The sequence below is a fragment of the Piliocolobus tephrosceles genome, chromosome 17 (genome assembly GCF_002776525.5).
Source record: "Piliocolobus tephrosceles isolate RC106 chromosome 17, ASM277652v3, whole genome shotgun sequence".
NCBI lineage: Eukaryota > Metazoa > Chordata > Mammalia > Primates > Cercopithecidae > Piliocolobus > Piliocolobus tephrosceles.
The window spans coordinates 21462658-21490320 of NC_045450.1; the positions used below are offsets into that span (position 1 = coordinate 21462658).

General features: G+C 43.5%; 1 protein-coding gene across 1 annotated transcript in view; it reads right to left on the minus strand.

Annotated features, from left to right (window-relative positions):
* USP31 (ubiquitin specific peptidase 31) overlaps positions 1 to 20242 on the minus strand; it is a 104702-nt gene extending 84460 nt beyond the window's left edge. Inside the window, exon 1 of the mRNA XM_023189318.3 lies at positions 19475 to 20242. Coding sequence (XP_023045086.1) covers positions 19475 to 20095 — 621 coding nt within the window. The 5' untranslated portion in view covers positions 20096 to 20242. The remainder of the gene's footprint in view (positions 1 to 19474) is intronic.
* Positions 20243 to 27663: the final 7421 nt, after the last annotated feature.

Genomic DNA, 27663 nt, shown 5'->3' on the forward strand with positions numbered 1-27663 from the left:
TAGGCCAGGCATGGTGGCTCAATCCCAAAATCCCAGCATTTGGAGAGGCCAAGATGGGAGTATCACTTGAGGCCAGGAGTTCGAGTCCAGCCTGGTCAACAAAGTGACACTCCATCTCTAATAATTTTTAATGTAATAAATAAAATTTTAACAAAGGAAAACTACCAACCAGAAAGGACAGAATTTAGCAATAGCAGGGGGGCTAGAAGGCTACTGCAATTGTGTGACTGAGACATAATGAGGGCCGGAATTACAGGAGTTGAAATTATGTGCAAAGACAAATGCTTTCTCTCACAGTAATCCCCTCTCCCTGCTGACAGACTCCCCTAGGGAGTCTTCCACCACCAACTCTAGACACACTACAATTTGTCAGCCCAGAAATTACATGATATCCTAGGTTTCCAGAATGACACATAAACCTAAAATCCTAGGTGTGGTCTGACAGGAACAGCACTATCACCCACCACCCCAGATCAAGATACTTCTCTGAAGGCAGCATAAAAACCTTAAACATTTTTGGCAGACACATGAGCATAAGTCACATGCTAGTAACACACCCAGGTCCTTTCACATAGGTGCTATGGGGTAGTTACTTCATTTTTGGGTCCAAATGCAAGATGCAGGATTCTATTCCATGTTAGCTGTTAATTTTAATCAAAGATCTTAATGGACCTGCATTTTCTAACTTGGAGTATATGCTATACCCGTCAAGACATTTACAAAATCAGCTGGGCGCTGTGGCTCATGCGTGTAATCCCAGCACTTTAGAAGGCCAAGGTGGGATGATCACTCAAGGCCAGGAATTCGAGACCAGTCTGGGCAACATACCCCATCTCACAAAAAAATACAAAAATTATCCAGGCATGGTAGTGTGCACCTGCAGTCCTAGCTACTCAGGTGGGTGAGGCAAGAGGATCTCAAGCCCTGCAATTCAAGGCTGCAGTGAGCTATGATCGTGCCACTGCACTCCAGCCTGGGCAACAGAGCAAGACTCTCTAAAAATAATAACAATTTAAAGTTGTATTTTATTTTAGTTTTGTAGACACAGGATCTTGTTATGGTGCCCCAGATGGTCTTGAACTCGTGGGCTCAAGCAATCCTCCACCCTCAGCCTCCCAAAGTGCTGGGATTACTATCATAAGCCACTATGCCCAGCCAAATTTTTTTAGAAGACATTTACAAATTCAATTAATATACCTAGGTTAGGTCCTCATCCGACTCACTGGCAAAAATGTTGTTGGAGACAGGATCAAACACAGAAACCTGTTGTGTCACTAGAGTACTAAAGGACTGAAATGTGCAAGCAATAAAATGAGTGTAGCAATGAATGGGAGGGCATTTGACGCTGAAGAACTCTAATGAACCACAAAAGGCACATGGAACGTGCCATCATCAGCTTGCTTTCCTCTCTGGGCTTGTGTACATGAATTCACTTTGTAAATGATATGGCCCTACACAAATAAGCAGCATTTTCATTACTGTAATTATTATTGTTTCTTAAATCTCCTGACAATCAGATGGCTCTCTGTGCCTTGCTCTTCAAGATTAGAAGAATACCAAGAATTAAAGCCAAAACATGTACCGAGCTAGTGATGGGTTTACAAAGAAGGGTTCTTTCCAGTAGAAGCAGATACCAACAAAGCCATTTCCTGATCAGTCCTACGAAATCTTCTAAAGCGTGAACTGTTTGTTTGTGGATACATTGTTTGCTACCATCCGAACCCAACAGCTGGAGGGAAGAAGCAACAGATGTTCAGTAACTGGCCAACTGCTCTAGGAACTGCCACAGTTCATGGTTTAAAACAATGATTTCTAAATAGAGAAAGATCACAATCAAATCAAAGACAAGAGATCCCCATGGGCTCCACTGCAAAAATGTTTGTTACACATAAAAGGTCATCTGAGGAACAGCCAATGAACAATTAATTAGCAGAGCAAACAAGAATATTTTTGAAGGAAGAAGCAACAGAGGACAGAACTTTAAATTACTGAATTTTGAATGATTTCTTTTCCCCTACTAAATATAAAAGGTTTTTTTTGTGGAAACTATGAGGTCATTGTTTTCCAGAGTCTTTACTATAGGAAACAGCTGTGGGGACTACACAAACAGAGAACACTGCCCTATTTAGTAGCCCCTCATTGTGACAAGTGTATAGATGGGGACAGGAAAAATCCATCAAGCCACGCACAAATAAAACAAAAGTAGCAGAGTCAAACTAAAAACTTTAAGTCACACAAAGGAAGATGTGAAACAACTAACCTAGGAAAAGCATCTATATGATTACAATTGTATCTTGATTTAAGAGACAGTTCCATGTTTAGACTAGATCAGTTCCTTTCTACATGGGTCACCAAAAACTTACATGATTCACATTGCACAGTACCTGAAAATGGTAATATTCAATAAATATAGCTTTGTTTTCTTGGGATTCTTATGTTCAAATACTATATGACCCAACCAAAATGAAACTTATCCACCCACATTCAGAATGGCTTTCCATTTTATTTTTCCAGTCGTCAAGAGTGCCATCCCCAAACACCCTGTTTCAAAATCTCTATGTTATTTTCATCTCCTCCTCCTTATCCACTCTTCACACACCCATAAAGCTGCCAAACACTGTCAACACTGCTTCTAACATACATTTTACATAAGCTCAAAAGTCAGAGGAAAGGAGCAAGGGACAAAAAAGTAAGTGATCGCCGGGCGCGGTGGCTCAAGCCTGTAATCCCAGCACTTTGGGAGGCCGAGACGGGCGGATCACGAGGTCAGGAGTTCGAGACCATCCTGGCTAACACGGTGAAACCCCGTCTCTACTAAAAAAAAAAAAAAGTAAGTGATCTCACAGAGCCAAACCATATCATTCCGCCCCTGGACCCTTCCAAATCTCATGTCCTTTTCACATTTCAAAATCAAAAAAAAAAAAAGTAAGTAAGTAAGGTGAATCCAGCCCAGTCCACTAGAAGGCATGTGACTGCCCTCCTACAGTAACACCCAAGACTCTGCTTAAGCTTGTGCAGTGATAGGAAAAATACTATTATGTGAGGCAGCTCATCCTATTTTCAGACAACCTGCTCATAAATCCTATATACAAGGCCTGCCATTCCCTTTTCTAATTTCTCCTCTCCCCTCTTAAAGCTTCAAGCCCAAGAGTAATCACAGTCCTCAAATGAAGTCTGACCCAAGCCCACAACAGAACTGGCTCACCACCAGCACATCTACATTTATAACATCAGAGGCTGGGGCTGGCTGCTCTGCAAGCTGTCTTTGGTTGTGGCATGTTCCTCTCAGATTAACCAACACGTTGTGCGCCTCCTACAAACCAGGCACAGAGACTCGATGTTGAATAAGACAAAATCACTGCACATGAGGGAGTGGAGGGGAGATGGCAATGGATTTAGGAAACAGAATCCTTTTGCCTCTGAGAGTGATTTTTCTATGTTTTCAAACAGTTCATACAACATAGGGATTATCTGATCCTTGGAAGAATGTATGAATAAATCCATCCAATCCTGCTACCCTTTGAGGGAACAGGCAGTTCTTTAAGAGCCTTCCACTTCTTCCTCAGTTATCCGTCAATTCAGGCTCTCCTACTGTAACATTTTTAGTTGATATTTTGTGAAGAGTTACTGATTGTATCAGTGACAGGCAGGCATTCAGTAAACATGGTTACCTGCCCCAAATTAATGCACATATTTAACATTAAAATTCACACAGATTGGCCAGGCGCAGTGGCTCATGCCTATAATCTCAGCACTTGAGGAGGAACAGATGGGCAAATCACTCAAGCCCAGAAGTTCAAGGCCAGCCTGGGCAACATGGCAAAACTCATCTCTACAAAAAAATACAAAAGTTAGCCAGGCATGGTGGTATGCACCCATAGTCCAAGCTACTCGGGAGGCTGAGGTGGGAGGACCACTTGAGCCCGGGAGGTCGAGGCTGCACTGAGCCAGTATCATGCCACTGCACTCTGGCCTGGCCAACACAGTGAAACCTTGTCTCACAAAAAAAAAAAAAAAAATCGAACAGATGACTGTTTTTGAAACTTGACAAAACGATTCTAAAATTTGGAGAAACTTTAAATAGCATGAGAAAGAAGACTAAGCAACAATAACACTATACAGCACCAGTAAAAGAATTGATGAAACAGAATACAAAATTCAGAAATAAACTAAAACTCTAAATATACAGAGAAACCTTTGGTAAATAAGCAGGATGATCATAAGGTTGGAGTAACAATGGTAACAACATCGGTTAGCTCTCAGTGAGCCCTGGCGGAATACCAGACCCCCTGCCAAGTTTCTCTCTCATTTGTTTTCAAAACAGCCTCATGAAATAGATATACTCTTATCTCAACTTTACAGATGAGGAAATTAAGCCCAAAGAGTTAAGTGCCAAACGTCCCAAGGCCAGCAAGTGGTGCAGCCAGGATTTGAACGCAGGCAGTCTGGCCCCCCAGTCAAGCTCTTAACCACTCACTATACTACACAAGAACACAAGATGGAAAATACCAAACCTTAAAATAAATCCTCACTGTATGCATGCATCAAAGTAAACTCCATATTCTGAAGAGATAAATATTTTAGAACACAGTAGAAAAACAGCTAAAAAAAAAAAAAAGAAAAGAAAAATTATCCTATATGCAAGAATACCATTTTCAGCTATATAATAACAAAAGCAATAAGGGAAAAGGTCAGGTTAAAAAATATAAATTAAAACTTTCTGTAATATACAAACGTACCAAACTAAAAGAGCAAGAAAATGAAGGAAATATTTTTATCAAAGATATCAAATGTTTAAAGTTGTTACCTTATATAAACATATACACACACACACACATATTCTATAGAAAGCTCTTATAAAGTTTAAAAATCAAAAACAGTCTTCAGAATCTAAATAGACACCATAACCAAATGGGATTTATTTCTGGAATGAAAGGAGGTTCAACATATGAAAATTGATCACAACATTAACAAAATAATGAGAAAAAAGCAAACCATGATCATCTCAGTTGATGCAGAAGAAAGCATTTGACAAAATTCAACACTCTTTCATGATAAAAAAACACTCAACAAATTGGGAATAGAAGGAAACTTCCTCAACATGATAGAAGCACCATATTAAAAAGCCCCCAACTAACACCATACTCAATGGTCAAAGACTAAAAGCTTTTCCTCTAAGTTCAAGAAACAAGACAAGGATGCCTACTTTTACGACTTCTATTCAACATAGTATGAGAAGTTCTAGGCAGAGCAATTAGGCAAGAAAAAGAAACAAAAGCCATTGAAAATGAAAAGGAAGAAGAAAAATGATCTCTTTTCACAAATGACATGATCTTATATGTAGAAACACCTAAAGATTCCATACCAAAATCTGTTAGCACTAATAAATAAATTCAGCAAAGTTGCAGGATACAAAATCAACATGCAAAAATCAATTGCATTTTTATATACTAGTAATGAACAATACAAAAATAAAATAATTCCATTTACAATAGCATCAATAAGAAAAAAATACTTAGGAATAAATTTAACCAAGGAAGGAAAAAAATGGTACACTGAAAACCACAAAACATAGTTGAAAGGAATTAAAGACATAAATACATGGAAAGACATCCCATCTTCAAGGCTTAGAAGACTTAATATTGTTAAGAGGACAATATTACCCAAATCGATCTACATATTCAAGGCAATCTCTGTCAAAATCCTAACAGTGTCTTTTTGAAGAAATAGAAAAGTCCATCCTAAAATTAATATGGAATAATCTCAAGACATTGAAGCAAAACAATCCCGAAAAAGACAAAACTGAAGGGCTCACACTTCCTGATTTCAAAACTTACTACTGTACACAGCTACAGTAATGAGAACAGTGAGGTAAAGATACATAAAGATAAAGCCTAATAAAAACAGACATATAAATCAATGGAATAGAACACAGTCAAGAAATAAACCCTCACATATATGATCAATTGATTTTCAACAAGGGTACCAAGATCATTCAATAGGGAAAGGATAATTTTGTTAACCATGGTATGGTTCTGGGGAAATTGGACAGCCACATGCAAAAGAATAAAGTTGGACCCTTACCTAAAAAATTATTTCAAAATGGATGAAAAACCTAAACATAAGAACTAAAACTATAAAACTTTCAGAAGAAAACAGAGGCTTTATGACACTGGATTTGGCAATGATTTCTTGAATATGACCAAAAGCACAGGCAACAAAAGAAAACCTAGAAAAAGTGGACACCATCAAAATTAAAAACTTGGCTGGGCACGGCGACTCACACCTGTAATCCCAGCACTCTGGGAGGCCGAGGTGGGCAGATCACTTGAGGTCAGGAGTTCAAGACCAGTCTGGCCAACACAGTGAAACCCCGTCTCTACTAAAAATACAAAACACTAGTCAGGCGTGGTGGCGGATGCCTGTAATCCCAGTTACCTAGGAGGCTGAAGCACGAAAATTGCTTGAGCCTGGGAGTCAGAAGCTGCAGTGAGCCAAGATCGTGCCACTGCACTCCAGCCTGGGCAACAACAAAGCAAAACTCCATCTCAAAAAAAAAAAAAAAAAAAACCACTTTTGTGTCTGTAAAGGCACTACCAAGGGATTGAATGACAGAATGGAAGGTAATAGCTGCTATTCATGTATCTGATAAGAAATTAACATCTAGAATATATAAAGAACTCTCACAATTCATCACCACCACTAACAAAAAACTAATTCAAAAATTAGCAAAGACCTGAATAGACATTTCTCCAAAGATATACAAATGACCAATATGCACTTGAAAAGGTGCTCATCATTAGTCATTAGGAGAATGTAAAATAAAACCACAACGAGGCCTGGTGTGGTGGCTCATGCCTATAATCCCAGTACTTTTGGAGGCCAAGGCAGGTGGATCAGTTGAGCCTAGGAGTTCAAGACCAGCCTAGGAAACATGGTAAAACCCCATCTCTACAAAAACACAAAAATTAGCCAGACATAGTGGCACGCACCTGTAGTCTGAGCTACTCAGGGGAACTGAGGCAGGAGGATCCTTTGATCCCAGGAGGTTGAGGCTGCAGTGAGCCATGACTGAACCACTGCACTCCAACCTGAGTGACAGAGCAAGACCCTGTCTCAAAAAGAAAAACACACACACACACACACACACAATGAGATACCACTTTACACCCACTAGGATGGCTATAATCAAAAGCAAATGGAAACTAACAAATGTTGGTGAAGATGCAGAAAAATCAGAACCCTCATCCATTATCAGTGAGAATGTAAAATGGTGCAGTTAGTGGAAGACAGTTTGACAGTCCCTCAAAAAGTTCAACATAGAATTACATGATCTGAAAGAACTGAAAACAAGAACTCAAACAGATACTAGTACATCAATATTCACAGGATCATTATTCACAATAACCTAAAGGGGGAAACGATCCAAGTGTCTACTGACAGATAAAAGAATAAAAACCTGTTATATACAAATGATGGAACAGTATTCAGCCATAAAAAGAAATGAAATTCTGACACATGCTATAACATGCATGAACCTTGAAAACATTATGTTAAGTGAAATAAGCCAGAAAAAAAATTTTTGCATATTATATTATAGAATTCCCTTTTTATACGGTACCTAGAATAGGAAAATTCATAGAGACAGAAGAAAAATAGAGGTTACTGAGGACTAGAGAAGAGTTAATGTATACAAAGTTTAATGTATACAAAGTTTCTGTTTGGGATGATGAAAAAGTTTTTGAAACGGAAGGATGGTTGTACCACAGTGTCTGTACCTAACGCCACTGGATTGTGGTTTTTCTCGTTTTTTGTTTTTGTTTTTGTTTTGAGACAGAGTTTCACTCTTGCTGCCCAAGCTGGAGTGTAATGGCTCAATCTTAGCTCACCGCAACCTCCGCCCCCCAGGTTCAAGAGATTCTCCTGCTTTAGCCTCCCTAGCAGCTGGGATTGCAGGCATGTGCCACCACGCCTAGCTAATTTTGTATTTTTAGTAGAGACGGGGTTTCTCCATGTTGGTCAGGAGGCTGGTCTCAAATTCCCAACCTCAGGTGATCCGCCCTCCTCAGCCTCCCAAAGTGCTGGGATTACAGGCATGAACCACTGCACCCAGTCCAATTACATACATAAAATGGTACATTTTATGTTGTGTATATTTTACTATAATAAAAAAAGTTTTCAAATGCTAAGAGATAAATGAGCAAAGAAAGGATATGACAAATTTAAATTACAAAACCAAACTCATTCTACAAATGGCTTCTGGGTACCCAACATGTACCATTTACTATGCTGGGTGAAGTTTATTATCAACTAGCAGCACTGTAATTTTTGTAGTTTCTTTTCTTTGCAATGTAATATAATACATGAGAAATCAAAAAGATGTCCATACGTTTTTGATGTTCTAAGGATATGTCTGGAAATGTATCCTAAAGAAATAACCCAACAAAGCAAAAGGCTATTAACACAATTCATGTTCATTATAGTTAAAAAAAAAAAAAAAAAAAGAGTAGGGAAGAAAATGTACAAAGGAAGAGGACAGGATAAGTAAATTATCACTTAGCAATGTGATAATACCACATAAATCATTAAACACTAAACAGTATTACAAATGTTCTTTAGAAACATTAAAAAATGTTTTACAAGTTGCATTTAAAACTCATAATCCGAAGTGGTCTGACCAGAATAACAACTATATAAGATATTGTAAGTGGACAGGAAGTACAAAAATGTAAATCAATGGCACCTTAGGGCAGTGCGTTCCACAGAGTAAGAGCATGTATGTCACACTGCCCTAAGTTCAAGTTGAAGCTCTGCCCCTGCAAATGTGTAAAGAACCAAACTAGGTCAAATCAGAATGACAGATTCAGTGCTAGTTTACATCGTTGGTTGGGAAGACATTTTTCAAAAACCTCAGAATTGGAGTTTTATAATAAATAGAAATATCTAGCCAAAACTCTATCCTAAACTACCAAATATTTCCCCTCATGAATTACCATGGGACCACAAATATAACATGTCTAAAATAGAATTTATCATCTTTGAAAAGTTCTAAATTGCTTCAGTTTCCCAAATGTTACCAGTTTCAAAGAGGCTAAGGTATATATATATATATATATATATATATATATATATACTATTTGTCCTGAATCAGTTTCTGTCCTTTCCCCTCTTTCATCATCACTCAACCCATCCTCAATGTACCTAGCCTCTGAGTGAACATTCTTTTAAAAATAAAAGAAAAAAGACAATCATACCACAAGCTTGTCTAAAATTATTTGGTCCCTGCCTTTGCAGAATGCCATTCTGCAACATGGCACCCAAGGACTTCCAGATCCAGCCCTGCTCCAACCATCACTCAGTGGGCCTCCTCCCATCCTACCTTGTCAACCACTACCCTTCTGCTACAACCACCCTAGACCTTGACATTTTCTGAAGAAGCCATGTTGTTCGAGGTTCCAAACCTTTGCACTTACAGGCTTTGCTACCCTGCAAAGGACTTTCCCACCTTTCCCCTATCTACCTAGAAAATTCCTACCAAATCCTTCAAGACACGGAGCAGGTATTATTTCTTCAGTCACCCCTCAGGCCCCATTCCTCCCTCAGGTGACCTCACCCCTAGGTTTGCACAGCACTTTTGTACATAACTCTGTCCCAGCACTCGTCCTATCCTATTGCAATTATTTTTATACCCATTTATCTTCCCTTCTAAACACTGAATTCCTTGAGGACATGGGCCACTTCCCTCATCGCCATATCCCCAGTGCCTTCTAATGCAGGACCAGCACAGTATATGTGCTCAATAAATCTGTGGACTTAATAAATCTATACCCTGTCTGCAAAATACCAACCTGATTTGTTTCTTAATGGGCATAAATTGATATTTCAGGCTAGGCGCGGTGGCTCACGCCTGTTAATCCCAGCACTTTGGGAGGCTGAAGCAGGTGGACCACCTGAGGTCAGGAGTTCGAGACCAGCCTGGCCAACATGGTGAAACCCCATCTCTACTAACATACAAAAATCAGCTGGGCACAGTAATGCGCACCTGTAATCCCAGTTACTCGGGAGGCTGAGGCAGGAGAATCACTTGAACCCGGGAGGCAGAAGCTGCAGTGAGCTGAGATCACACTGATCATGCCACTGCACTGCAGCCTGGGCGACAGAGCAAGACTCCGTCTCGAAATAAAAAATAAAATAAAATAAATTGATATTTCTGCAGCTCTACAGTGTATTCAGCACTAAGAGCAGGTCGTCAAACTGTAAAGCAAACCAGGTGTCATGACTCTGCCTTCCTGGTTTTGCTGCTACTTCTCTGACTGCCCCTTAAGAGGTCCTCTTTCTCCTCCTGTCCTCTCAGTTTTAGTTTCCCTCAAAGGCTTTGTCATGGGCCTCAGACCTTCTAAATATGCTCCTGGCTTCAATTATCACCTCCATGCAGCTGAATCCAAGTCTATACAGCTAGTCCTAAATTGCGCCTGATTTCCAACTGTCTATTAAGACTTCATCTCTTAAGTGGGAAGGTCATATCCTATGACTCCCAACCCCACATATTCAAATTAAATGTACAATCTTTCTGCTCCTCATGCTCCACAAACCACTTCCCTTTCTAAGTGCTCAATTTTTATCAGCTATTAAATTTATATCAAATATCCCTATTATTTCTTTATCACCTTGGCCTGAAATCTCAGTATTCCCTTTACCACTCCACGTCTTGTAGTCTCCTTAATAGTGTCCAATGTCCTCCAAAATGTCTCTTGGATTCCCCTTTCCTCCCCCTTTTCCTCACTTCATTCCTGTGATTGTTTTCTCCCTGTATTTATTTTCTCCTCCATTTGATTCATTTTCGCTCACCATCAGACCCATTTTTCTAAAATCGTTTTCATCAAATCAATCTCTGCACAACTCAAGAAGCCTCAATTGAATCACTACTGATTGCAGCCTCAAGGCTAAACTGTCGTGACAGACTCTCAAAGTCATCCATAATGTGCCCCCTCTCCTCTCCCCAGTCATCTAAATTTATCTCCCCTTCATTCCAAATCAGTGGTTCTCAATTTTGCTGCCCAGGGACACTTGGCAGTATCTGGAGACATTTTTAATTGCCATGCCTTGGAGTAGGGGGGGAGTACAAGCACATCTAGTGGGTGAAGGCCAGGGATTCTGCTAAACATCCTACAGTGCCAGGACAGCCCCCAACAACAAACAATTATCCAGCCCGAAATAGCAGCAGTGCCAAGGCCGAGAATCTGCTCCAAATCAAGGCTCTCTGTCCCCAGACCATGCTATATCTATATCTCTGCTCAGAATATTTCCTTAGCAACCTAGAATGTCGTCTCTCTTCCCCTTAACTATCAATGTTTTATTTATCTTCAAATCCCATTCTAACTCTATAGCCCATGGCTTTAAATACGTCATCTACTGGGGACGACTCCAAAATGTTTATCTTATGAGTTCCTTACTGCCTACTAGACATCTCATGAGTGTACTATTTAACATATCTGAACCTGAATTCCTGACTCCCCCAAAACTGCTTCTCCTCAAATAGGTATACAGCCCCAGTTGCTCAGGAAAACAGGTGGGAGTTATTTTGGATGCTCTCCTCGATGTCCTCTGCTCCAGTGTCTGGCCACAAATCAATCCATTAGCAAGTTCTGTCAAAAGTCTGCCTCCAGACACATCTTAAATCCATCCACTTCTCCACCTCCCTCCATCATCCCTTTTACCTAGTTCATCACAAAAGCCTCCTGACTGGTCTCTGCCTCCATTCTACTCACTATTCAGTGCCCGGAACGGCCACTTCACATTTTCCCAAAATCATACCAGGACTCTGTTTAAAGCCTACAACAGCCTCCATGTGTCTTGGAATAAAATCTAAAACCCCTTACCTTGGTCTATAAGGCACTATAGCTACACAAGGCAGACTCGGCCTCTGCCTACCTGGCCCCTGCCTCTCTTTCCACCTCCTCCACCCCACTCTCCTCCTGGCTCTCTAGCTGCAAATAAGATCTGTCAAACTTTTAAGTGTACCCTCAGCTCTTTCCAACTATAGCGTATTCTGCATTTTATTCCTCCTGCCTGGTCACACCCACTACTCCCTCTCATACACCTATTTCTCTTTAGCACTTATACAATTTTTTTTTTTTTTTTTTTTGACACAGGGTCTCACTCTGTAGCCCAAGCCAGAGGGCAGTGGTGCAATCTCAGCTCACTACAGCCTTGACCTCCCAGGCTCAGGTGATCTTCCCACCTCAGCCTCCAAAGTAACTGGAACCACAGGTGTGTGCCACCACACCCAGCTAATTTTTGTACTTTTTGGAGAGACAGGGTTTCGCCTGTTGCCCAGGCTGGTCTCGAACTCCTGGGCTCAAGCTATCTGCCTGCCTCAGCCTCCCAAAGTGCTGGGATTACAGGCGCATGCTACCATGTCTGGCCTACTGTAATTCTTAATTTCATATTTACCAGTGTTTACTGAATAATATCTGCCTCCTCCGTAGCAATAAAAGTTCCATGAAGGAAGGGACCACATGGTCTTTTACAACTTTTTTACCATTATCATATCACCTTGTTTTCCACTATATAACAAATGACCTGTACAATATGTGGCATGGAGTTAGAAACTCAAATTTGTAGATGCTTAATGGCTGACAACAAATAAAAGGATGAATACATCAATCTTTCTACTTACACTTTCGTACACAATGATCTCACCTCTCTCTGAGCTCCCAGTGAACTTTCCTCATCAGTATAACTTAAAACAGCTTCTCTATAAGCAGCTAAGTTCTCTGAGGGCATGAACCTAGTCCTATAGCCTTTGTACTTAATCCTCTATTCCCAGCCCAACACCTAAACTAACAATAACTGTGCAGCAAATGTGATTCAGGTCCACGAATATGGAGTTCATAATTATCACATGTATTTTTATTCCTCAATTAGTCCTCTTGGAAAATGTATTGTAATTCTTAACACTTTACTTTTACCAAACTTGGTAAGATGTGGCAAACATCAGCTTAAAGCTTACTGGAGAGAGATCCACACGTGTTGATATATGTGTTGAAACAGTCTGAAAGGAATGTGTTTTAAGAAAGACTTCCAAAAACACCTAAGCCTGAGGAGCAATGGCACAAATGTGAAGCCAGCTGCAGATGACCTTATTTTCACTCCAATTCAGCACCACAGTCGCAGAGGAAAAAATGTTACACGTTTCAGCACGTCCCCTCTGCGCGTGTATGTGTTATGTTGAGACCTGTCGTTTCATTGCTTATACTGATAAGGTCACCCCAGGCCCAGGACCATTTGTGCACCAGCAGCACAGAGGTACACAGAGTTGACAGTCAGTGGAAGTCAGAACTCTGCTTCTGCTCCCTCAACATCTAGCCAGCAGGTGAACTAAGTTCCCTCATCCTGAAAGGCTACGGACTACTCACACCACATCTGAGTCTCCTTCCAAGTCTAAAATTTCATGATTCTATCAACTTTCTCCCTCAGAGATTTGGAGCTTTGCTAAAACTCAAGTGATGGCATTTGATGGACCAGAGAACTGACCAGGAAGGGACGTACTTTCTATTTTATACTTTGTCACAAAACTAAATGCTACCTACACAATTTCATTTTTTCCCCCAAGGGACACCCTGAAGTCAGTGTGCTTTGTGGAAAACACTGAAATAACAGTATACTAAAGAGCTTGACACAAACCAGGAAAAAACTATGTACCATGGGTTTATAGCATAGCACCAGAACCCCCAGCATGGGTGCATGGAAAAGCAGGCTGGGAAACTCAGCAAGTGTTAGCCTCCAATTGCCAGGTTGTTCCCCACTAGTCTCTTATGCATGTTTATTCCTTTAGTGACTTGAGAATGCTCACTAATAAATAAGCACTACAAGGCACCAAAGTTCAAGGAAAAAAAAAATATGTGAGAGAGAATTCTATTCATCAATTACTATTTGTTTCACTGCAAATTTGGAAGGAGTCCCCACAATTCTTTTATCAATAGATCACTCTGTTCTAGCTGTTCTTCGCCAGCACAATTTAAAAACTGCTGCCATAAAATTTATCTTTCTTGCTTGAAAGATGATCATCCATCTTTTTACTTGCTGCAAAACGGCTCTGAGCACTAAAACTCAGAAAGCATTTGTAAGAATCTGGGGCACGCAGGCTCCTATGAAGGCAATAAGCTGATTTCCCTTTAAAACAGCATATTATGTATTCAAAGTGATTTATTTACTCTCACTATTTTACTAAGAAAGTGATGCAAGGGTCTTGCCAGTGAAGTCTAAGTTTTACCCTAGTGCTGCTGCAAACACATATACACACTCAGAGACAGGGAAGACAGAGAAGGAGAAAGAGAGAGGGGGAGGTTGAGGGGAAGACAGTGAGACAGAGCAAGAGACAGCGAGAGAGAGAGAGAGAGAGAGAGAAAACAGAGCAAGAGAGAGAGAGAGAGAGAAGGTAACCATTTTAAAGGTTGGGGAAGTAAGGGGAAACTTGTGCTGAGTCTCCAAACATTCCTCCAAAGTTTCTCAGCTTCAGCAATATTGACACTTGGGAGTGAAAATCCTTTATTAAGGGGGGCTGTCCTGCACATTGTGTGACATTTAGCAGCATCCCTGGAATCTACCCACCACATGCCAGTAGCATCCTGATCCCAGCTGTGACAACCAAGTAGGGTTCCAGACATTGACAAATGTCCCAGGGGGTAGGAGCAGGGTGGGGTGAGGACAGACAAAAGTGCCTGTGCTGAAAACCAGTGGTCTAAGAGTAGTAAACAAACAAACAAACAAAAAAGTGTAAAAAGAGAAAGGATAAAGGTAATGGCTAGAGACGTTTTTTAAAACGTATCAAGGTTGAGCTAGTCAACTCATTTCATCCTGGGAAACGAAAACTCAACTTTAACAACCATCTAGCCCATCCAAAACCAAAAACCATCTACTTGGCAAGCTCCTAAAACTCAAATCAATGTGGTTAGAAAGGAAGAAAAAATTCTAATTGAAAAACTTACAAAGAAAAACATTAGTAACTTAAAGTTTTAAGATAATAAAAGCACAAAGACGTAGTAAGTGCTTTTCTAACCTCAAGGCAAACTATCTCAAGATGGCAAATTGGTTTTATCTCCTCTGCCAACTTCAACCAACTGGTGGTAGCTGCCTAGAGCCCTTCTAGAACTGAGCAGGATTCTACGGCTGAATATGAGCGATCTGAGAGTGAAGGATATCTGAATGAAATAACAATGTCCACCCCAAGCAGGCGAAGCAAGAGTGAGCCCTCAGGTCCATCTTCTGGTGTTTAACTTTGTTTTGTTTTGTTTTGGCAGGGGCGGGGGGAACAGAGCCTTGCTCTGTCACCCAGACTGAAGCGCAGTGGCGTGGTCTCTGCTCACTGCAACCTCCACCTCCTGGGTTCAAGAGATTCTCGTGCCTCAAACTTCCGAGTAGCTGGGATTACAGGTGTGTGCCACCATGCTAGGCTACTTTTTGTATTTTTTTAGTAGGGACGAGATTTCACCATATTGTCCAGGCTGGTCTGGAACTCTTGGTCTCAAGTGATCCACCCACCCTGGCCTCCCAAAGGGATTACACCTCCCACCTGGGATTACAGACATGAGCCACTGTGTCCTGCCTTGGCATTCAACTTTCTTTATACTCAAACTAATATCCATCAAATTTAGCTAAAATAAAACATTTTTTAAAAAAGTAATCAATTTGCCAGAGTTACCTAACTGGGGGAATAAAAAGGGGAAAAGAATCTAATTATACCACTTCCTTGCTTAAAATCAGCTCTGGATTCTCAACTTGCAGAGGATGAAATCCAAACCAGCATAGCTCACGAAGCCCTTCACAATGCATTTCCAACACGCTTCTCCCAGGCTTCCTGCACCCCCACTGCTCTCAGTAGTGCAGCCAGCCACTAAATGTCTATTCCCCAAAACCACACGCCCTTTCATGCCACTCCGCTACTTCCTCGCCCTGCAAATTTCTATTCATCTTTCAGAACACTGCTCAGAAGCCACCTTTTCGGTAATGCTTTCCTTGTTCCTTGGTGCCTGCTATACACAGGATGGTCCTTGAGCCAAAAGCACCAGCATCACCAGGGAGCTTGTCAGAAATGCAGAATCTGGGGCACCACTCCAGCTCTACCGTATCTCAATTTGCTTTGTAGCAAGATCCCCAGGTGAATTATGTGCACACTGACGCGTAAGAAGCGCTGTCTCAGGGAACTTCCTAGATCCCACTAGACTCAGCACTTCTTGCTGCCTGGGAGGTAAACCCCTCCTTTACTCATCTCCTCTATGAAGACAAGAAAACCCAAATACCCACCCTCCAGCCTCCATGACAGCCAACTGACATGGTTATAGCCAATGAGATGTCAGCAGAAGCCTGCTGAGGGGGCTTCTGGAAGAATTTTTATTTCCCTAATGACTTCCTGCCCTCCTGCGTAGAATGCTAGGTGCTGTGGCTGCCATCACTGGACAACCATGAGGTGACAAACATAAGAACAAAAAGTCAATGATAGCTAAAAAGACAACAGGGTGGAAATACAGAAGTGGTCTGGATTCTTGTTGGGCCCAACAAGCCACTGAACCATAGAACCATCCAACTCTGGAATCATTGTGTGTGCCAACTGCAACATTTTTATTGCTTAAGGCACTATCATTAAGGCTTTTCCTTTCTTGGGCTGAAGGCATTCCTAACTGATTAAGTAAGCCTTCGATAAATGGGAGGTGAATGAATGAATATAGAGTGAAACCTACTTAAGGTTCAGGAGATTACATTTTTTAAAAAGTCAGACCTCTAAGAATCTTTCATGTCTGCCAAAGCATGCCTATAAATCAGTCTCTGTACTTCTAGAATTATTGACCCATTTCTGTTCACAGCTTGATGGATAAAAAAGTGAACACAAACTCATAAAAAGCAATGGAAATGTTCACATACAAAGATGCTGTAGAAACTGATTTTCACATTTTGGAAAAGAGGAGAAAACCGAACTTAAATACTAGGCTCTGACCTCGAAAAGTTTACAAATGCTGTGGCTACTTACAGGCAATTGTAAGCAGGGGGGCAGGATGGGGGCGGGGGGTGGACCTACAGTAGCCAGTTCTCCTGATCATTCTCCCTTTCTAATTTTGAGATCTCAGCTGGGCACGGTGGCTCACACCTGTAATCTCAGCACTTGGGGAAGCCGAGGCAAGTGGATCAAAAATTAACTGGGCATGTGGCGGGTGCCTGTAGTCCCAGCAACTCGGGAGGCTGAGACAGGAGAATTGCTTGACTGAACACAGGAGGCAGAGGCTGCTGTGGGCCGAGATTAGGCCACTGCCCTCCAGCCTGGGCAACAGAGCGAGACTCCATCTCAATAATAATAATAATAATAATAATAATTATTATTATTATTATTATTATTATTTTGAGATCTCTGACATAGATCTCATTTTTTTCCCGTCCTTATCTCAGTCAAGTACTTCCATTCAAGTCAAGATCAAACAGCAACGATTTTTTTCCAAGAAAAACAGCACTGAGCAGCATAAAATATAAGGAAAAGGTATTAAACGGGGAGAGATGCACACTGGCCATGTAGTTTGTCAGCAAGAAAGCAGGACCTTAACCAGGGGCAGATCCTCGGATAGTTCACCTTTTTATATTTTAACAAAATCATCTCCTTTTACTTAAATAAATGTATGTTATAAAGAAGTTTTATAGCACCAATGGGGAACCAGTACCTTTTGCCAAGAATTGAAGACAAATGGAAACCCAATAAAAGCATAACCTTATTAAATTCTAGCTACTGTTGTCTGCCAACGCTTCTAGACTTGAAGCTTGTTCTCTCTGTTTAAAAAAAAAAATGAGTGGGGGGTGAACAAAAGGTGTTAAAAACAGGCTAACATCAAGCTGAGACTTTGTCCTGGGCAAGATCAGGACAGGAAAAAAAAAAAGGAATTAACATTCTCCCTGTGTGATTTCACGCTGTGTTTTGTTTTGTTTTGTTTTTAGAGACAGAGTTTCTTGTTGCCCAGGCTGGAGAGCAATGGCGCGATCTTGGCTCACTGCAACCTCCGCCTCCAGGGTTCAAGCGATTCTCCTGCCTCAGCCTCCTGAGTAGCCAGGATAACAGGCATGCACCACCACGCCCGTCTAATTTTGTATTTTTAGTAAAGATGGAGTTTCTCCATGTTGGTCAGGCTAGTCTCGAACCCCCGACCTCAGGTGATTCATCCGCCTTGGCCTCCCAAAGTGCTAGGATTACAGGCATGAGCCACTGCGCCCAGCCCGATTTCGTGTTATTTAATACCATATTCACGTCCTACCTAAAAGTATCCCTTATACAATCTCACATCATGTTCCCCCTCTGCTGAGAGTAACAGCCCAATTTCTTAGTGCATCCTAAATGGTCCCATATCATCCGGCCCCAGCCCACCACTCGGCTCTCAAATCTCACCCTCTCACTACACTTGCAGCCTCACCAGCAGACAGCAAAGGAGGGCTTGGCCAACGGCCATACATATCCCTCATGGATGTAGAGCTCACCCTTGTAATCTCAGCACTTTGGGAGGCCAAAGCTGGGAGAGTGGCTTGAGGACAAGAGTTCAAGACCAGCGTGGGCAACACAGCAAAACCTTGGTCTCTACAAAAGTGTTTTAAAAATAAAAAATAGCCAGGTATGGTGGTGTGTGTCTGTAGTCCCAGCTATTAAATACTCAGGAGGCTGAGGCAGGAGGATCGCTTGAGCCCAGGAGTTTGAGGCTATGTGAGCACTGCACTCCAGCCTGGGCAACAGAGCAAGACCCCGTCTCTACAAATAAAATAAAAATAAAAAGTAGCCTGTCAGCACATCAATCACATCAGCAGGTTTTTCTTTCTTCAAACCACAATCTGATATTATCTCGTTAACTTCTTCAAGTGTTTAATAACAAAAATAATAACAACAAATATACATGATATTGAAGTATTTTACTTATCAGGTCGAACCCTATAAAAGTGCCAATCTGTAAATAAAAAACAGTGAAATATGGGTAATTCCACAGTGTTCGACCTAATATATCAACTTGTTTGCAGCTCACAACCACCTTATGAAGTGGTCCCAGATGAAGAAATGGTAAGCACAGACAGGCTGCTTAACTTGCCCGAGGTCACACTGCTAGTAAGTGGCAGAACCAGGATTTGAACCCATGCTCAACACTCCCGTCCCACAAAAATGCAAGTTCCACGAAGGCAGTCTTGTTCATTGCAACGTCACTCCCATTGCCTATTAACACAGAGCACGTATGTAGCAAGCTCTCAATAAATACATGTTGAGTGAGTGAGTGAGTGCATGAATGAATGAATGAATGAATGGATGAATGAATGAATCTCCTTACAATCACTGGTAGATTGCACAGACCACTCAGAGCAACCCTGCCGGGCCAAGAGGAACCGAGGGAAGGAAGACCTGAGCAGGCAGGTGCCCCAGGGACTCGGGGTGCAGTCGGGGCGTGGCGGCGCGCGGGCTCACCTTAAAGTCGCGGCTATGCTGCGGGGTGTACTCCAGGGTCCAGAGGGCCCGCACCAGGTGCGCCAGCTGCTCGGTGACCTCGCCCTGGCCCTGCGCGCCGCGGCCCGCAGGCTGCTCGGGGTCAGGCGAGGGCTCGGGTCGCCCCGCCCGGTACTGGCCCAGCGCCAGGTACTCGGCGAAGAGCTCGGTGTTGCTGAGGCACTGCAGCGTGGCGTTCATGAAGCACGTGTTGCCGTGGTTGCGGAGTCCCGCCACGCCGGGCACTGGCTCGGCGGCGCAAGCCGGCGGCGCGGGAGAGGCGGGAGGCTGCGGGCACGGCGGCGGCGTGGGCGCGGCGGCCGGCCCGGGCGGGAAGCAGCTGCGGAGGCCGCCGCGGTCTGGGGCAGCGCCCTCAGAGCTAAGGTGCGAGAGCGTGGACAGCGTCTTGAGAACGCGGCTCATGAAGCTGCTCACCGAGCGTGCCGAGGAGGGCGAGGAGGGCGCGGCCGGCCCAGACGCCCCGGGGCCCCCGGCGCCGCCGCCAGCGCGGCCGCTTCGGAATAGCCGCTTGCTGAAGGAGCGCTTCTCCTTCCCGCCCGCCGCCGCCGGCGGCCCGGACCCGGGCGCCGTTACCTTGGACATGGCGGCGGCCGCAGACACTCATCACCGCGCCCGCCCGCCCGGCCCGCGGCCCCGCCACGGCCGCCGCCGCATCCCGCAGCGCCGCGCCTCACCGGGCCCGGGGGCTCGACGCCCCACACACCTCAGAGCGCCGCCGAGCCAGCGAGCAAGCGGCGGCCGGCGGGGCGAGCGGGCGCGCGCGCGCGGTCCGCCCAGCTGGGCCGCTCACGTGATGCGCCTCCCGGCGCCGCCCGCCCCGCGCTGAAGCCGCCTCGGCCGCCATGTTCACTGTGGGAAGGTAGTTGCCTCCCCAGCTGGACTGGATGCCTGCCGGCTGCGGGCGCGGTCCTGCTGCGTGAAGCCCGAGGGAGGCCATGTCTAGTGTGGGCGCGGTCCAGGCTTGGAGGAAAAGTCTGGGCTCGCGCTGGAAGGTGGATCCCAGGGGTGGGTCTCTATCTTTGCTGATCAGATGGCAGAGGCGGGAACGTGCAGGAATCAGGATGCTGTCAGTTACCAGACCGTGCAAGAGCTGGTGGACATGGCCCTGACAGGTCCCGGGCAAGTCAGCCCCGCCTGGCTCCCGTGGGACGTTGCAGATACCTACCGTCTGTGTGCCACCGGAGCGCAGTCACAGAGCCTGGCACTTCCCAGCGGGCTTTTCTTCCTGGCTGCACCTTGGAGTCCCAGCGAAACGATGTTATCATAACTACTTTCCTTTTCATTCCAGCCTTTAAAACCCCGCCGGGCTCTCCCATCATTCATCCATCCATTCATTCATTCATTCACTCATTCATTCAACAATTACTGGGGATATTACAAATAATTAAATCTATAGCAGATCAAACTAACACGGTTTCTACCTGCCCTCTTGCAGCTTACATTCCTAGTGGATATTTACAATAGCTGTTGTGTTCCAACAGCTATTTGGAACACACATTATGCCAAGCATGCAATATTTTCTTTAATCTTTAATTCACCATCTTTGAGAGTGGTACAGTTCTTATCTGATTCAAATCCAAGTTTTATTCACAACCCTATACTTGACCTCTAAACCAAAGGTCACGAATCCACAAATATCACGGGTTACAAACCCACAAATGAGTGAAGAATTCTGGTGTTTGAATCATCATATTGACTTTCAAGTGATTTGGCTCTCAGTGTTGGGGGAAATATAGGGAATGATGGGGACTATAGCAAACTTCAAATTAACATCTTTCTAAAAAGGTGGCTGCCACTCAGCTACAGCCGGTTGTTCCCATGTGAGAACAGGAGCTCAGCGTTACCAGATCATCTGATGTTTTAAGAGAAGGCAGAAATCCTATTTTTAAACGTTGGTTCCATTAAAAAAAAAATAGCGCAGGGAGCAAAAAATAGTACATCTTTGGGATGTCTTTAGTCCAAAATCAACTAGTATATGACCTCCTCTCTGTACGCTCCCCTCTGCTAAAAGGGCTAGTCTGAGTCCTGAGGCAGAAGAGAGAAATCAGGGAAGGGAAAGCGCTTCCTCCTTTTTAAACCATGAAGGCCACCTTACACCACGTTTCAAAGTAAATGGTTTTTACCTCTGACCTCCCTCCCCATTGTAAGTAGGGCTCTACGATGACATCTCCAGGGTGCTCTGCACTGTCCCTAATCGCCTCCAGTCTCCTCTTAGTCAAAATTCTTATCTGGACACCAGGAAGAAAGCCATCTGATTATTCACACTAAAATGTGAAGGCAATGGCTCTCAGCTTTTTTGATCCAGACTCAAGTTTGATCCAGACTCAAGGGCCTTTGCCAGAGCTCTTCCCTCTCCTTTGAACCTTTCCTTAGCTAACTTAGAGTCTTTCTACTTAGCTAACTTCCCTTCATCCTTAAAGTCTCACCTTAGATATCACCCCCTTCGGGAGATGTTCCTTCCACAGGCTCTCTTGGCACCTCTCATTCATGACACTGACTTGACGATACTGCAATTCAGTTTACAATCATCACTTTCACTAATATGTGGGCTTCAACCCAGCAGAGACCCATCTTACTCATTACTGGGTACCCAATAAGGTAGCCATCATATAACAGGTTATTTGGCAACTTTATACCTAAACAATGTCGTGTGTGTGCGTGTGCCTGTGTGTGTGTGTATGTGTGATGGAGTCTCACTCTATCACCCAGGCTGGAGTGCAGTGACTGGATCTCGGCTCACTGCAACCTCCATCTCCTGGGTTCAAGCAATTCTCCTGCCTCAGCCTCCTGAGTAGCTGGGATTACAGGCGTGAGGCACCACACCTGGCTTCTAAACAATATCTGAACTTTCTGGTGAGATACCTAAGAACTGCCTTTCTAATCTGGGCCCCTCCCACTATTCCAAGCTTACAGGTCTCCACCGAGCCTCAAAGCTTGATGCAGGCTTGAAAAAATTTCTCATTGGAATGTTCAGATGATCATTCTTAAAGACTCACCTTGAACATTCTGTAGTGAATCTTTCATTGCCCCTCTCTGTACCACCCCTTACCCCCAAGCTCAGGAAACATAAATTAGAAACAACAGTGCAGTGAATATCATCATGACCTATACCTTGTCCATCCTGCAGCTATCTCCTTAGGCTGAAACCTTGGATCAAAGAGTATGCGTATTCCATATTTGACACCTATTGTCAAGCTGACGCCCAGAAAGGTTTTATCCTGCCAGCAATGAATGGGAAACACACATTTCCCAATCCCAAGATACTGTTGAGTTTTCCAGTCTTTTTCACATTGACAAGTTTGATGAACAAAAGATGGCATATCAATGCACTTTTTGTTTGTATGAGTGAGCTTGAACATCATGTGCCAGTCTCTCTGCTATCCAGCATCTAAACCAACTTCCTTTCTGCAGGGGATACCAAATTAGGCAGGACAATTCAAGTTCCCATTATGAAAACTGGGTAAGGTGGTGGGGAGCAGGTATTCCCCTTCTTACCCCTGGAAGCTAGAGCCCAGGAAAATGACCTAAAAAAGACCACCTCTGGGTGCAGTGGCTCATGTCTGTAATCTCAGCACAGGCAGACAGAGACAGGAAGAGTTTGAGACCAGGCTGGGCAACATCGCGAGATCCCGTCTCTAAAAAAAAATAAATAAATAGGCCTGCTGTGGTGGTGCACTTCTGTAGTCCCAGCTACTCAGGAGGCTGAGGCGGGAGGATTACTTGAGCCTAGGAGGTGGAGGCTGCAATGAGCTATGATCGTGCCACTGCCCTCCAGCCTGGGTAACAGAGCAAGCCCAACTATATGTTCCTACCTAGACTTTGGCTTTAGAAGTATTGATACAAGGTTCGTTGGAGATAATGCAGTGAATTAATGAATCTAGCAGCTATATATTTAGCAGTGTGACAGTACGGTGGTGTACAGTGTGGGGGTGGTATCAGCAAGTGTCCAGCTGCTACTCTAGTGGCAAGTTCTTACTGGTGTCTGCCTCCCTGGGTTTCTGCCCACGCCTGTTTCTCTGGCTCTGTTCTTTCTGTGAGCTAACCTGATAGGTCTCCTGTAAATTCCTTTATTGGTGAAACAACCAGTGTCAGTTTCTGCTGTTTGCAATCAAGAAAACAACTAGGAATACCTTTTAATTAACGATTTTATTTTTACTGGTGTGATTTACCTGCACACACCATTTGCCCATTATCCTTTTCGGTGTATTCCTTTATAGATGTTATCTCATAAAAGTTTTTTGTTTGTTTGTTTTGTTTTGTTTTGTTTTTGAGACAGCGTCTCACTCCATCGCCCAGGCTAGAGGGCAGTGGTGCAATCTCAGTTTACTGTAACCTCTACCTCTCGGGTTCAGGCCATTCTCATGCCTCAGCCTCCCAAGTAGCTGGGATTACAGGCATGTACCACCACGCCAGGCTAATTTTGTATTATTATTATTATCAGGCTGGAGTGCGGTGGTACGATCTCAGCTCACTACAACCTCTGCCTCCCGGGTTCAAGCGATTCTCCTGCCTCAGCCTCCTGAGTAGCTGGGACTACAGGCACGTGCCACCACGCCCAGCTAATTTTTGTGTTTTTACTAGAGACAGAGTTTCACCATGTTGGCCAGGATGGTCTTGATCTCTTGACCTTGTGATCTGCCCACCTCGGCCTCCCAAAGTGCTAGGATTACAGTTGTGAGCCACTGCGCCTGGCCAAATTTTTGTATTTTTAATAGAGACAGGGTTTCACCATTTTGACCAGGCTGGTCTCAAGCTCCTGACCTCAAATGATCCACCTGCCTTGGCCTCCGAAAGTGCTGGGATTATAGGCATGAGCCACCACACCAGGTCCATAACATTATTTTCTATACAAATTATTTATCAGTCTGTACCATTCCCTGCTTTCAACCATGTTTAGAGTGTTTTCATATCATATAGAGAACCTGAATTATTATTATTTTTATTTTATTATTATTTTTGAGACAGGGTCTCACTCCCTCATCCAGACTGGAGTGCAATGGTGCAATCATGGCTCACTGCAGCCTTGACTTCCCAGGCTCAAGCAATCCTCCCACCTCAACCTCCTCAGTAGCTGGGCTTACAGGTGCATGCCACCATGCCCAGCTAACTTTTTGTATTTTTAGCAGAGATGGGGTTTCACCACGTTCCCTAGGCTCAAGCCATCCACCCGCCTCAGCCTCCCAAAGTGCTAGGATTACAGGTGTAAGCCACTAAGCCCAGCCTAAATTATTTTATATAGTGAAATAGATGAGTCTTTTTCATAAAGATTTACAATCTTTTTGACATACTTAGTCTTCTCCCACTCCGAGATCATAAGAATATTCATCTGTATTTTAGTTCAGTGCAGTTCTTGTTTTTTTTTTTTTCTTATTAATATGCTCTCCATCTGGAATTTATTTTTGCTTGAGAAATGAGATAGGGATCTTGCCTTTTCCCCACCCTACATGGCTAGCCAATTGTCTCAGCATTATTTTTAAATATAATTTTCCCACTACTTTAAAATGTTGCTTTTATCACCTATTAAATGCCCCCATACATTTAAGATTTTTAAAAATTATGTTGTATTCCATTGATAAGTCTCTGTATTCCAGGATAACATAGGTTTAGAATATGCTGAAATGTTTGATAGAGCATTATCTCCTAGTATGTTATTATCTATCTGTTTGCTTATTCTCTCAAATGAATTTAATCTTTTAGGGGTATTAATTTGTATAGATTAAGTTAGGGAAAACTGGCATCACCACAATATTTATCTTCTTATCTGAGAAAAAAGTATGTCTTCAAAAAATTATACAAGGGCTTTTAGTGCCCCTCTGAGTACTATAGTTTCCTCCCGTAGGTCTTGCATAATACTAATAAGCTTATTCCTATTGGTTGCTATTATGAATGGGATATTTCAAGTCATTATATTTTCTGTTGTTTGTTTGTCTACAGGAAAAAAAGTTATTTTCGTAACCAGTCACCTTGATGTACTTTAGTTCTTTCTCATAATTTTCAGTTGATTCTGTTGAGTTTTTCAGGAATTTATATCAACATATGAGATAAAAACCTTGCCACTTTGTTTATAATACTTGTACCTCACCTTTTCTTTCTCTTGTTTAATTGCCCTTCCAGAATTTTGTCTGTAATGATAAGGAGAGTAGGAAAGCCTGCATTGTTTCTGCCATTAATCACATTTCATCCAGTGCTTTACCATTAAGCATGCTTGCTTTTGGCTTGAGATATATATTATTTATTGCATCAAAGTGGTATCCATTTATTCCTACTTCAGGAAGGGTTATTATCAGGAATTGGTCTTGAATTTTATCAGATGCCTTCTGGACATCAACGGAGATGAGCCTTTGCATTTTTCTCCTTTGACTTTTATACCCATCATAATTTCTTAGTTGCAAACAACACAAAATACTTTTGCTAACTAAAGCAGAAAAGGAGATCATTAGAAGGGTATCAACAGCTCACATAACTGTTAAAAAAGCTTCAGAATCAGACTTAGGAAACCAAGGAAGACGGTACATAGCCAGAACTCTGCTCCAGAAAATGCTGCTTAAGATGTCACCATTGGCGCCATCGGTGAAGCTGGCACCACCTTCAGACAGTGGTAGCCACACCACTTGCCTCTTAGTTCTGCTGTAGCCACTATGCAAACTTGAAGAACTTCCAAATGTCTCTGAACTTTTGCTTTCCTACCTAATATAGTTTAGATATTTTTCCCCTCCAAATCTTATGTCGAAATGTGATCCCTGGCCAGGTGCCATGGCAGACACCTGTAATCCCAACACTTTAGAGGCCAAAGGTGGGAAGATTGCTTGAGCCCAGCAATCTTCTTGAGCCCAGAATTCAAGACCAGCCTGGGCAACATAGAGGGACCCCATCTGGACAAAAAAATAAAAAACTAGCCAGGCATGGTAGTGCACACCTGTAGTTCCAGCTACTTGAGAGGCTGAGGTGGGAGAATCACCTGAGCTCAGGTAGTCAAGGCTGCAGTGAACCGTGATCATGCTGCTATACTCCAGCCTGGGTGACAGAGCAAGACCCTGTCTCAAAAAAGAAGAGAATAGAAGAGATGAGAAGGGAAGGGAAGATGGGAAGGGAAAGGAAGGAAAAGGAAAGGGAGGGGAGAGGGCAGGGGAGGAGGAGGGGAGGGGGAGGGGAGGACGGAGGGAAGGGGAGGAAAGGGAAAAGAGAAAAGAGAAGAGAAGAGAAGAGAAGAGAAGAGAAGAGAAGAGAAGAGAAGAGAAGAGGTGAGATCCAGGAAAGGAAAGGAGAGGAGTGGGGAGGGGAAGGGAGGGGAGGGGAGGGGAAGGGAGGGGAGGGAAGGGGAAGGGAGGGGAGGGGAGGGTCCCTGATGTTGAAGGTGGGTCCTAGTGGGAGGTATTTGGGTCATGGGAGCAGATCTCTCATGAATGGCTTGGTGCAGTCCTCGAAGTAATAAGTGAGTTCTCACTCTGTTCGTTCACAGGAGATCCAATTGTAAAAAGAGGCTGGCACCTCCTCCCTTCCTTCTTGCTCCCTCTCTCGCCATGTGACACGGCTGAGTCTCTTTCACCTTCAGCCCTAAGTGGAAGCACCAGACTGGCGTGGTGCTTCTTGTACAGCCTACAGAACCATGAGCCAAAAGAAACTCTTTTCTTTGTAAATTACCCAGTTTGGGGTATTCCTTTATAACAATGCAAAATGGACCAATATAATACCTTCAGCATTCTTTTTTTCTTTTTTTTTTTTTTTTTCTGAGACTGGAGTCTCGCTCTGTCGCCCAGGCTGGAGTGCAGTGGCCGGATCTCAGCTCACTGCAAGCTCCGCCTCCCGGGTTCCCGCCATTCTCCTGCCTCAGCCTCCCGAGTCGCTGGGACTACGGGTGCCCGTCACCTCGCCCGGCTAGTTTTTTGTATTTTTTAGTAGAGACGGGGTTTCACCGTGTTAGCCAGGATGGTCTCGATCTCCTGACCTCGTGATCCACCCGTCTCGGCCTCCCAAAGTGCTGGGATTACAGGCTTGAGCCACCGCGCCCGGCCCATACCTTCAGCATTCTAAGTTCAAAATGAAGCAAACTTTTGGTTGGGCTAGGTCCTAGGTCTGTCACCAGCAGCTGGAAAGTAGGGAAGGAACCACCATCTTCCTCCAGCTTCCATAGTGGGAGACAAAGCTGCCTC